General features: G+C 35.0%; 1 protein-coding gene across 10 annotated transcripts in view; it reads right to left on the reverse strand.

Annotated features, from left to right (window-relative positions):
* LOC106881484 (nesprin-1) overlaps positions 1-13,751 on the reverse strand; it is an 811,219-nt gene that overhangs the window by 358,621 nt on the left and 438,847 nt on the right. For all 10 annotated transcript variants that reach the window (XM_052966929.1, XM_014931893.2, XM_014931887.2 and 7 more), the window contains 6 exons: positions 13,112-13,276; positions 8,053-8,379; positions 4,149-4,301; positions 3,636-3,800; positions 1,575-1,901; positions 327-479 (listed from right to left, as the gene is read on the reverse strand). In XM_052966929.1, coding sequence (XP_052822889.1) covers positions 327-479; positions 1,575-1,901; positions 3,636-3,800; positions 4,149-4,301; positions 8,053-8,379; positions 13,112-13,276 — 1,290 coding nt within the window. The remainder of the gene's footprint in view (positions 1-326; positions 480-1,574; positions 1,902-3,635; positions 3,801-4,148; positions 4,302-8,052; positions 8,380-13,111; positions 13,277-13,751) is intronic.

Here is a 13,751-nt window from a genome sequence, read left to right on the forward strand (position 1 = left end):
ATATATATATATATATATATATATATATATATATATATATACCGTCTAATGTCTGAAACAAGTAAAAGATAAAAGGCAATATGTGTGTGTGTATATATGTATATATATGTGTGTGTACACACACACACACACATATTTTCATAAATATACATGTATATGCATGCATGTATGTCTGTGAGTGTATATAAGTATAGAGGTAGAGAAGGAGAGAATGCATAAGAGTGAGAATGAAGGAGAGCATTTTTGTTCATATGCTTTTTATGTCTTATTCCTTTTATGTCTATTCCTAGAATGTAGAATCTAAGTAAATATAAAAAGATTTTCACCTTAGTTTTATTGACCACAACTTGGAAACGAGAGGTGAGCTGTGTCATAGAATAAGAAACAGCTGTATCAGATGTTGTCTGCAGCAGTATTTGTGCACGTTCACTCAGTGTGTCAAGTTCCTTTTGATTAGATGTCACTTCTTCACTGAAGTCCTGAGAACAAATTAAATAGACAGAAAAGTGGACATTAAAATGATGAAGATGATGATGATGATGATGATGATGATGATGATGATGATGATGATGATGATGATGATGTTGATGATGATGGAGTCGACGATGGTAAATTATTATCAATTATATATCATCATCATCATCATCGTTTAACATTAGTTTTCCATACTGGCATGGGTTGGGTAGTTTGACAGGAGCTGGCAAGTCAGAAGTGACATACCAGGCTTCATCTCTCTGTTTTGACATGATTTCTACAGCTGGATACCCTTCCTAACACCAATCACTTCACAAAGTGTACTGGGTACTTTATACATAGCACCAGCATCAGTGCTTTTTATAACATATAAATTATCTATTATAGGTGAAGTTGCCTAGCCTAGTGTTTAGGATACAGCCCACATGATAAAAAAAAAATCATGGTTTCAATTCCCAAGGGTGCATCGTGTTTTTGGGCCAAGCGCTTCATTTCATAATGCTCCAGTTCACTTAGGTGTAAATGAGTAACCTTGTGACAGACTGCTGTCTTGTTCAGAGTAATGTTGTGATGTGAACCACTTATATACCTTGGAAACTGAGTAATTGACCCTACAAATTCTAGGACTTGAAACAGAAGTGTCCAAGGGAGGAGAACTTACATACATATACTGTAGATTAGTGCAAAAAAAAAAAAGAGAGGATTGCTTAAAAAACATTCATTGATGTATGATCTGTGGAAATGGCACTTTACAAAAATACGATCTTATACAATGTTATATGACCTTGCATATAATTGCCCTCAAAAGGCCAGCTTTGTCACATTTTGTGTTGCACCGAGTCTTCCTGAGAACTACATTAAGGGTACACATGTTTGAGGAACACTCAGCCACTTGCATGTTAATTTCACTAGCAGGCTGTTTTGTTCATCAGATCAACTGGAACACTTGTCATCATAACTGATGGGGTACTGGTAATACAATTGCCAAATTATATAATGTACCATATTCTAAATGAAATTATGCTATGGAAACAAGTAGTAATAACCAAAATAACCATTTGTTTTGTCTTTATTACTATATTATAAATCATACATTATACCTGATATGTTTTCAAAAGTTGTTTCTTCTCTTGCAAAACAGCTTTCATAGGGATATCTGTGCAGAGGAATTTTTCCCCATTTTTCAACCAACTATCAAATTTCTGTGCTGCTGTCTCAAACTTCTCCCATTCCAAAACACATTTCTGGAGTTTACTGTCAACTTCATTCAAAGAATTACTGAAATCCTTATAATCTTGGTCCATTTGTTGCAGTTCCTTTTGTATTTTGACTTGTCCCAATTTTGCAGTGCATGGCAAAACGGCATCACATATATTATGTGTCTGTTCCAGTAATTGATTCCCAGTGTTAACTTCACCACAGAGATTCTTTAAAAAATACAAAAATATTTTTAAGAGAATTTTTATTTTTTCAATTTTACATTTTTTGAAAGAACAGAAACAATAGAAGCACTAATAATGATATTATTTTTTGTTTCTTGTTACCTGTATCAGACACTGGTCTGTGGCCATGCTGGAGCACTGCCATGAAGGTTTAGTCAATTAAATCAACTTCAGTTCTTATTTTTTGAAACTCTGGTACTTATTTTACCATTTATTCTTCCAAACTTCCAAGTTATGAGCACATAAACAAACCAACACAGGTGGTCGGTAGGGAAGAGAGGCAAACACACACACAAAGACTTGCACACACATAAATACACACACAAACACACACACATATATACGCATAAATGGCAGGCTTCTACACAGTTTCTCTCTACTAAATTCTTTCAGAAGGTATTGGTCAGCCCAGGGATACAATAGAAAACAGTTGCCCAAGGGGCCAAACAGTAGGACTGAACCTGTAACCACATGATGGCTGCAAAGCAAGCATATGAAGTAATAGATTTTACAATTTAAAATGAAGTTTGATAACAAAAAACAAAACAAAACAATATTGTTAAAAATATTGTCGGGCACTTCATTTTTCTCATGAGCTGTAAAGTCATTGAGAATGCACTATTATTGTCCTTACAATGTCATAAAATATTTTTACTGCTAGTCTTTATATGTTTTTTCTTTTCTATTTTATGAATAATAGTATAACTGGTTAGTTTCTCAATGGCCCAATGACTGGTTCACTGGATTTATAATGGCAAGAGTGAAAAGAGACAAGAGACATTGTGCAACTTGTAAAGAACAAATATCGCAAGGGACTTTGTTCAAAGGCACCAGTTTATCACGTTCCTCATGGGTATTTATATGTTTCATCATCATCATCATCATCATCATCGTCGTTTAACGTCCGCTTTCCATGCTAGCATGGGTTGGACGATTTGACTGAGGACTGGCAAGCCAGAAGGCTGCACCAGGCTCCAATCTGATCTGGCAGAGTTTCTACAGCTGGATGCCCTTCCTAACGCCAACCACTCTGAGAGTGTAGTGGGTGCGTTTACGTGCCACCAGCATAAGGCAAGCACACATATGTATAAAGATTCTGTCTACCAAATTCCACTTATTGGTCAGTTCAAGGCCATGGTTGAAGACATCCGTATAGTGGGATGTAACTCAGAATAATGTAATTGCAAAATAAATCCTTTTAACCACATAAGCATGTTTACTGTTGATCATGGGAATATGAATTTACTAGAGTATACAAATGTCTTCCCAGAATCTTTATTGACAACATAGACATTAATTCAATTAAAGTAATTAAGGCAGTGAATTGACAGAATAATTAGCATGCTAGATGAAACACTTAATAGCATTTCTTCTGGCTCTTTACAAATGCAGCCAAGGTGAACTTTGCCTTTTATCCTTTCATGATTGAGAACAGAAAAATCTGTTAAGCACTAGGGTTGATGTAATTGAGTCCCCCTCCCCTTAAAAATATTGCTGGCCTTGTGTCAAAATTAAAATAATTAATTAAAATAATAACTGCCATATTTATTCATGTGGTTAAGTTGGATCCCTAATTCGGTGTTAAACCTTGGCAAAAAAATTTGTCCTTTCATAGTTTTAACTTTGCTTTAAGTATAAGTTATGACAGTTTTTGCAATTAAAATCGATTATAAGAGGAGAGTGATTTATACATGAGTAAACACAGCAAGTAAACGTTACCTTCAATTTGTTGGTTTTCATCAGTATAGTTGACTTATCTCCGGCTGTGTCAGAGCAAATGCTAAGAGACTCTTGGGCACTCTTCAACCAACTTTTGAAGTGGTCAGCAGAATCATTGAAGTTTTGTTGTTGAGCCACTTGCAATTCAGCAGTGCTCAATTGACCCTAGAGAAAAATAAATATAAATGAGAATAGAATAAAATAAAAATGAGGAAAACAATATTGCAATTGGAAAATTTAGGAAATTGAAATGCATAATGGCTTTATAATGATCATATACATATCATTATGGTTGGTGTCATAATGATTATACACAGCAGTAATTACATAACACGTGGCTTGGTTCTAATAATTCTTGTTGCAGCAATTAATCTAAATTTTGATACTGTTATTACAATTTAATAATTAATTACAGACTAATTAGTCTAATATCATTCATTAATTGCTATTTTAGCTGAGTAATATTTTTGTTTTCAAAATAATGATGTAAAAATAACAACAACTATAATGTACCTGTGCCAACTCTTTGACAGAATCATATTGACTGGATATCTTGGAAATATCTGTTGATGCTCCATCAGTACTGTCAAGTGAGTTCAGTTCTTGACCTTTAAGTACAGCGGAGTCAATAATAGCAGAATAGGAAATAATATCTTGGTATATGTTCTAGAAAGAGAATAAAAATACATTTAGCAATTTAAGGCTTATGATTGATTGCAAAGAAACTGAAAAAGCAATTTATAGTTTTTAATAAATAATATTTTATATCATATGACAGATATTCTGAAAAGTTATTTAAGAAATATTATTGATACATAAATAAAATTATAGAGAAGTAAATTCCAATGTTGATTTTTCCTAGAAAATAATAACATAGTTATTAGTTGACATGTCAGTTCTGATATTCAGTGCACATAAAACCTAACATAAAAGTATATTTCAGAGAGATATTGCTGTAATATTTCATCTCAATATTGAAAGCAAAGTTAATAATGTCTGTGAATTATCATAAAATAAATAAGCTACATCATTAATTCAATTATGCTCTGCTAATAGATGAAATAATTTAAAATCAACAATAGAAAAACGTTCTCTAACAGCACAAATAGATGTGTTTTATTTTGTTAGGTGTAAGTAAATAACTTATTGCTTAATTTGAGAATGATTAGCAGAAAATATTTCTAGACAGCAATTTTGTCCTCATTGGAGTATCAAAGAGGAATATCATGTCGTTTCATCTCAATGCCTAAGATGTAGCTGCCTCTCTCCCCCATTCATTTTTATTCACTTTGTACCTTGAGGGGGCCACCCAGACACTGTGTTACTATTTTCATCTCTTTCTAGCACCACCTGATCTATCCCACTCATCATTATCTTCATCATCATCATCAGCATTTAACATCTATTTTCCATCCTGGCATGGGTTGGATGGTTTGACAGGAGCTGGCAAACCAGAGGGCTACACCAGGTTCCAGTTATCTGTTTTGGTATGGTCTCAATGGCTGAATGCCCTTCTTAATGCTAACTACTTTACAGAATGTACTGGGTGCTTTTTATATGGCACCTGCACTAGTGCTATCATGTGGCACCAGTACAGGTGCTCTGTATGTGGCACTGGCACAGGTGCTTTCTACATGATATTGGCACAGGTGCTTTCTATGTGATATGGTCCAACCCATGCTAGCATGGAAAGCGGACATTAAACGATGATGATGATTGGCAAAGGTGCTTTTCTACATGACACCAGCATGGATGCTTTTCTATGTGGCCCCAGCATGGGGGCTTTTTACATGAAACTGATACATGTGTTCATTGCATGACCCCAAAATAGGTGCATTCTACATGGCACAAGCACCCATGAGCTCACAAGACAAGAACCTCTGAGAGAGGGAGTAGGTGGCAAGAAACTTGTTCAGTTCTGGCCCCTCTTCTCACACATTGACCCTTCATTTCCTAGAAAAAATCCCCCCACCCCCACCCAGGGATCATATTCTTGCAAACTGAATGTGATCCCCATTATAGCTGGTGTCATGAAAAGCTCCCAGTATGCACTGCAAAGTGGTTGGCATTAGGAAGAGCATCCAGCCACAGAAACCATACCAATGCAGACACTGGAGGCTGGTGCAGTCCTTGGGCCCATCAAATCCTGTCAACCCATCCAAACCATGCTTAGCATGGAACATGGACATTTATATGATGATGATGATGATTCTAATGTAGCAAATATCCATGTAAAACATTCAATGTTTTATTTGAGTCAGTGATTACAGGAAAATATTTCTAAACAAATATTTTTCCCATGTCAGTTAATCAAAGAGAAACATTATATTATGGTATATGGTACAGTTCACCTTACTCCATAAAGAGTATAGGAATGGTTTCCTGGTTTCTCTGACATTTACATTCATCCATGGATGGGATGCCGGTCTGTCACAAAGTTACTCGTTTTTACCAGTTGAATGGAGTAGAGCAATATGAAATGAAGTGTTTTGTTCAAGAACACAACTCATTGCCTAGTCCAGGAATCAAAACCATACTCTTGTGATCACGAGTCCAACACCCTAACCACTAAGTCATGCACCTCCACATACCATGGTATCTCCATGTATGAAATATAGACGGTTTCTATGTAAGTCACTCAACAGTTTCCTTTCAAAACAGTATTGACGGGATGGTAAAAAGTTTGCTCCCAAACCACATGGCTCTGGGTTCAGTCCCATTGTGTGGAATCTTGGGCAAGTGTCTTCGCTGCCAATAACATCAATGTAGCTGAGTAGTCTTTCTCCTATATTAGGGTGCAGATATCTCCAAGCTATAAGATCTGATATAGTCTACAGTTATTCAGCCCAGTAGTAGTGACCAGCAGGACCTGTCTTTTTTATTTGTGTAAACAATTGTAGAAATGGGTGGCATGCATTTATAAACCTTCTGTATGGTCTTTTGCACACAATCCTGAGGTTTTTTGAGCATTGTGAGAAGACAAGATCACAATACTCCATTCTACACTTGGTGACTGTGGAGGCTTGTGGCCTAATTGTAAGGGTCTGGCACTCATGTCCTTAGATTGTGGTTTGGTTCCTGGACTGGGTGGCATATTGTGTTCTTGAGAAATACACTTCATTTTACGTTGCTCCAGTTCACTCAGCTGGTAAAAGTGAGTAATCCTGTGATGGACTGGCATCCCATCCAGTGGGGGTGGCAGGTGTATAAACCACAGAATCTGGGAAACTGTGGCTCAGCGAGGACCTTTAATCTTGTTTTTGACACTTGGTGGTTAATATGATTGCCTTTCCCTTTAACTTCCTCCTACGAGAAACTTACAAGCCCTAGGTTTGTTAAAACACACACTTGAAACAGCTTTAGATTAATGTAATAATATGTATAACATTTATAACACACAAATCTCTTTGGGAAACATTTCAATGTTTCTCAGAGACAAACTATTACAGCTAGAACTGTTCTGCATTTGTAAATATATTATAAATGTTGAACACACTGGTATTTTATAAGGTTGTTCTCTTCTATGATTTCATCACCATCATCATTTTGATGTCCACTTTTCAATGTTTGCATGGGTCAGATGGAATTTGTTGAAGGAGACTTTCTACAACAGAGTGCTCATCCTGTCACCAACCCTCATCTGTTTCTAAGCAAGGTAGTATTTTCCCCATTGAACCTCACTTGTACGACAATGATGCTTATTTATAACCATCACATGATGTCCAAACAATGGTACATACACACACACACACACATTTTGTTGACATTATAAGAATTTAGAACTGAAATGAATGTGAAATATTTTTTTTTTTATGAACAATGGAACTTAAAGTAAATAAAGCTTGTAAATATTGAGTTAAAAACTCCTTTGGATGGAAAAAGTCAAAGGTTGCCCATTGGACACAATCTCACATCCATAAACATGACAGATGTTCTACCATTGGACCAGAGCAATCCCTTGAATTTATCCCTTTTAGAAACTTTATTGTTACCAGAAGGAATTGTTGATGTCATAAGAATTTAGAAACTTCGAGATGAACATAAAGTAATTCTTTTATTTTTAATTTTTTTGTGGGGGGGGGGGGACAGTGAGAACCAAAGTAGATTTGACTTTTTCTTCTGTCCAAAGGGGTTTTTATCCCAATATTTTTCATGCTATTATTTATAGCTTTACTGCTTCAAGTTTCAAAACACACACACACACACACACACAAACACACAATGGGCTTCTTTCAATTTCCATCTGTCACATCCACTCATACGGCTTTGGTCAGCCTGGAACTATAGTAGAAGACAATTGCCCAAGATGCTAGATAATGGGACTGAACCCAAGACCACATGATTGGGAAGCAATTTTCTTAACCATACAGCCATGCCTGTGCCTACTTAGCTTTAAATTTAAAATATTGATCCTTACCTTCATCTTTTGAAGATGACCCTTTTTCTCAGCAAGATCAATTCTCATGGGTTGGTCTTGATGCATCTTCTTGTCCATTGTATCCAACCATCTCTGCACTTGTTTGCAGCTTTCATTGTAGTCACTCCATTGAAGTAAGTCACTCTCCAATGTAACTTTGCATTCTGTCATATTGCTAACCAGTTGGTCCCACTTCTGCTGTAGATTCTTAAGTCTTGTTTGTAAATCTGTACGGCTTTCTTGAGAGATTATAGGTTTCAGCTGCTCTCCAGACATGATGGCAGCATGTGTCAGTAACTGGCCTTCTTCTTTTGTTATAATTAGCTCCTTAAAATATAAAATAGAGGTGAAAACAGAGTAGAACAGGGATACAAGATCTAAAGGAAAAGGTATGAGAGAAGCTAACTGAAAGGAGATGCTAGAAAAAGATTAGAGTTGAGAGAGAGAGAGAGAGAGAGAGAGAGAGAGAGAGAGAGAGAGAGAGAGAGAGAGAGAGAGAGAGAGAGAGAGAGAGAGAGAGAGAGATTGTGTTTAAAGAATGAAAGAAAGGATAAAAATATGAATGAGTAAAGGAAAGAAAGTGAAAGTGAATCAGCGGAAAACAATGAATAAAGGAATAGGTCCTTATATAATCTTGTATCTTCCATCTTCAAATGTTGTGATACTGCCACAATTTTGTGACAGATGGTTTTGATATACTGTACCAGTGTAGTAACAGTAAACAAGATAATGATGCAGCCATAATAACAATGTAATGACCCAACAATCTCTTCACAATACAATAATCAATATTCCAAACAAACTAACCAGCCAACACCTTCTGCCTTTACTGTGAACTCAACTTGAACTAACACACAAACTATTTATAATTGTTTATAATTTTATAATTATATTTTCATGCAACTATTTATAATTGTTTGGTCCAGTCTATTTCTCGCAAGGGGGTGTCGTGACTCTCATCTCAACATCTCCCTTTTTGAAATTTCAACTTCCATAAGAAGTGAAATTTTTTTTTTTTTTTTTCCAGCACTTCGCCCTCTTTTTCTTTTAAAAGAAAATTTAATATCTTTTTAATTTTGGCATTGTTTCTAAGTGTACAGTCTATTTCCTTTTTCTACTGCTGCTTCTACGAGGCTCAATCTCTTTCAGTGCTGGCACCTCAAACATGTCATAGCAGACTTCCATTGGTATTGCCTTTCATTTTTCAGTATGTCTTGTCTTTAATTGGTTTAGGTGTCTCTTATATTCCCAATGTTGTCCTTTAATTACATACATCATGTTCCCTAATCTTTTAGTTACAAAACCATCCGCCCAGCCTTCTCTACCATTTTTGTAAATTTCAAAATGTTTTGTTGCCTTTTCTGTATTTCCTTTAAATATATTTTTTCCTGGCAATAATTTATCGAAGATTGATTTTATTTTTCATATGAACATTAACTCTGCCAGAGACTTACCCAAACTAGTATACAGATTGGGTGTTACTCTATATACCCTCAAGAATTTCATTAGCATTTCGCCATTTCTTATGTCATTTCTTGCCTTTTTTAATGCTTGCTTGAAAGTATCAACAAATCTTTTTATCAACCCATCTGACCTCGGGTGGCAAGGTGGGGTAAAAATATGCTTTATTGCATGTATTTTGCAGAAACTGAATTCACTACCTGTAAATTGTATTCCATTATCTGATAGCAACGTGTCTGGAACACCATATCAGGCAAATAATTTATACAGGAACTTTATTGTTGTCTTTGCATTTGGTTTATTGTACCTACATACCTCTGGCCACTTTGTAACACTATCAACAATAATTAGATATAATGTGTTGTTCATCAGTCCAGCATAGTTAATATGTGCCCTGGACCATGTACTATCCATCTCAGGTTATGATTGATATTTCATCAGTGGTGCTTTGGCTGCTAGCACACAACCTCAACATGATTTTACACAACTTTCAATGTCCCAGTCCATTGTCGGCCAATATACATAGCTACTCATTAAGGCTTTAATTCTTGACATTCCTGGGTATCCACTGTGGGATTCCTGCAATACTCGTTTCTTTAGTGCAGTTAGTACTACCACTCCTTGCACGTATATTAAAACATCATTGCATAGTGAAAAATTATCTGAATTTGTATTTTTATTTTGCTTATTCTCCAACATTTCTTTCATTCTTGTAATGTAATTATCCTCTGTGGATTTCAATTTTATATCATGCACTGCCACTGGCAGTTCGTGAATAACATTACACAAGGTTTTTAAATTAATTTTTTCTTCAATTCAGCTGTTGAGTTCTTTTTACTGGTTGGGTAGCCATTGAAATCTTTACAGCACTGGCTTACTGGGAGATCCCATACGTCAAATAACTCCAACTCAAATAACTGTCAGTACCAAACAGATTGCTTGCATTCTTTACAATGAAGACTTTTGCCTTGCAAGTTTTTCCTCAAAATGTGACATTATTCCACATTTTGCCTACAAAGTGTAGTTTGTCACCTGCCATGCCCTGTGCAGTTTTCGCGGTTTTTCTAAACATAGGTTTATCTATTTTCTTCCAAGTGTCAGTGTAATGATTGAAATGTCACAACCAGTATCTAGTTGTAATTTAATATTTACTCTGTTTACTTTTATGTGTAAAAATTTCCTTATTTGGGAGTCAATTTTTTACATTTGACTTTTGTTCTGCAGTGTGAACTCTTGTGCCCAAATTTGTGACAACTGCAACATTTTTGATCTTTATAAGGACAATCTTTTCTGAAATGTAGGCCTCTACACCCAAAATATGGATTAGGACCTAGCAATCTTCTTTAGTTATACTTTCTCGATCAACATATTTGTATTTTTGTGAAATCCTTTTCTTGAATTTTTCTTACATTGTGTTTCAGGTTTACCATCCTTTGATACTCTTCTGCAACAGTCTGCAGGGTTAAATCTTGGTTTGCTTGTTCAAGTTTTGAAAGAATTCTTGCCTGTATTTCTGTATCTTCATTTGCTCTAAGGCCATGTACAAAAACAAGGCACTTAAACATCGCAGGAGTAAGTTCTTTAAGTTTAAAACTTTCACACATTCTATTGACTGTTCCTGGATACATAATAAAATCATCATCGTCTTTTTTTAATTAAATTCCAACGCTCCATTTGAGTATTATTAAGTAGAGAAGTTTTATCACTAAACATGTTGGGCAGTAATTTGATTGTTTCTTGAAAACAAATTTCACTAGACTTTTTGGGCAATATGAAATTACAGTATCATTCATGCTCAGACAGAGCTAATTTACATATTGATAACCCTAATTTTTCTTTGTCCAACAGTATCTTGCAATCTTCCTTAAAAATCTTCTCATACCTTCTGTAGTATGCTGCAAAGGTTATACTCTCCTCTGGGTTATAAATGAATTTTGTTACAGAGTTTGATATGCCATCTAGCAAAAAACAAACTTACTGTATTTTTGGACTTCTTTGCGTATAGCTCTAGCAATTGTTGTTGTTGTAGTTGTTGCTGTACTAGTTGCTTCTGCAATTCTTGTTGCTGTTCTTGTTGTTACTTTTGAAACTGTATTATAGAAGCTATTAGGTCTTCCATAATTTAACAAGTTGTATCATGAAGAAATTGTTAAATAACCTACATGAGCTTCAAAACTCTTGTCACCAGATGTTGTGTCCTCTGTCTCCATCATCATGGTACAATATTATAACAGATGGTTTAGATACACTCTACCAGTGTTGTAACAGTAAACAAGATAATGATGCAGCCATAATAACAATGTGATGATCTAACAATCTCTACACCAACCAACAATCAATATTCCAAATGAACTAACCAACCAACACGTTCTAACTTCACTGTGAACTCAATTCGAACTAACACACAAACATCATTCTGACTGCTACTATTTATAATTACTTGGTCCAGTCTATTTCTCGCAAGAGGGTGTTGTGACTCTCATCACAACAATATAGAAAACAAACAAGTTTTCTATATGAATAAAATATATATTGAAGTATATGTAAAATATATATGAAGATTATATAAAGCATATATATCTATAAATAAAATATTTTAAAAATATATATATTTTTATTGATAGACAATTTTTGAAGGAGGTGGAAATTGAAAGAAAAATTCAATGGAAGAAACGAAATTGTGTACTTGAAATGAAGACATAATTTTAAAGAATATTACAAAATAAATCTATATTTCTCTTTTACTTGTTTGTTATTTAGACTGTGGCTATGTGGGGCACTGTTTTGAAGGGTTTTAGTCAAACTAATAGACTACAGTAAGTAGTCTATTAGTTTCTATCACCAAACCACTAAGTTCAAGGAGTGAGTGTAAACAAACCAACACCAGTTGTCTAGCAGTAGTGGAGTGAATAGCACAGATACAAACATACACACACACACAGATATATATACACACATATATAAGATGGGCTTCCACACAGTTTCTGTCAACCAAATTCACACATGAGGCATTAGTTGGCCTGGAACTATAATAGAAGACACATAGGTGCCATGGACTAAGACTTGAACCCAGATTTTAAATTGAAATTTGAAAGGACATAGTGTTGTTTGACAAGCACCGGCACACCTCAACTAACAACAGTTCAACTCTGAAATTTTTTGAAGCCTCGAAGAAGTTGATGCTTAAATTCAGTTTCTTGGTTGGAAGCAGGTGAGAGACACATTCTCTCTTGGATAGGATGCCAGTTTATCAATTCAAAATAACTTAGTACCTATCCTCTAAGATTATGTAGAGTAAAACATTATCCAGAAATATCACAAATACTTTTTCAGATTTGAACTCACAAACTAATGTTTGATAGTTCAGTATGTTATCTACTCAGCTGTTTGCCCTCAACACATCTGTAATGTAGTTAATTAACCTTCATGTTAGGGTTTCAATGTATTTTTTTTCTCTCAGACATTTGAAACTGGTGAGAAAAGAAGAACATTATTTTCAGATCAAAAATCTAGACAAAATACACATAACACAATAAAGCCAGCTGATAGCATTAAACTGAACAATAGGTGACATCAACTACTTAAAAGAAAAAAATACCTGTAATTTCTCCAGCTGCTTTTCTATCAAATTTCTATCTCTGGTTACATTTGAACACTGGGCTAACTTTTGGGATGCTGAATCAATCCAAGAATCAGCAGTCTTGTAGGCTTCTTCAAAGTGTTTGCAATCAGAAGATATTTTCTCAGAACGTTTGACCATATCCTGTAAAAAATTACAGAGAATAAATAACAAAAGCATAAAGATTGCCCTAATTCACTCAAATTTGTACTTTTACATACATGTCTATGTACACCTTTTTCTGTAGTGAATATATATTTGCACTGAGATTCTTTACAGATTTGCAGAAAGCATTGTGTATGCACATTTTATGTATAAACACACACACACATATATACAAGGGTGTGCTGAAAAGTTCCTGGCTTTAAGGATATTGTGAAAAGCCTGGCTGTAGGCCCAACCTTCAGAGTTCTTTCTCAGGACATAGAAAAACTGAAGGACTACTGCAATAAATGTGTAAATCTGAGAGAGGAATATGTTGAATAAAATCATAATTAACTGATCCTTCTGTATTTTGTTTCATCTAAAGCCAGGAACTTTTCAGCACTCCCTCGTATGTACATACATATATATATGTATGTTATATACATACATACATACATACATACATACATACATA

Source organism: Octopus bimaculoides, chromosome 4, assembly GCF_001194135.2.
Source record: "Octopus bimaculoides isolate UCB-OBI-ISO-001 chromosome 4, ASM119413v2, whole genome shotgun sequence".
In the NCBI taxonomy this organism is placed as follows: domain Eukaryota; kingdom Metazoa; phylum Mollusca; class Cephalopoda; order Octopoda; family Octopodidae; genus Octopus; species Octopus bimaculoides.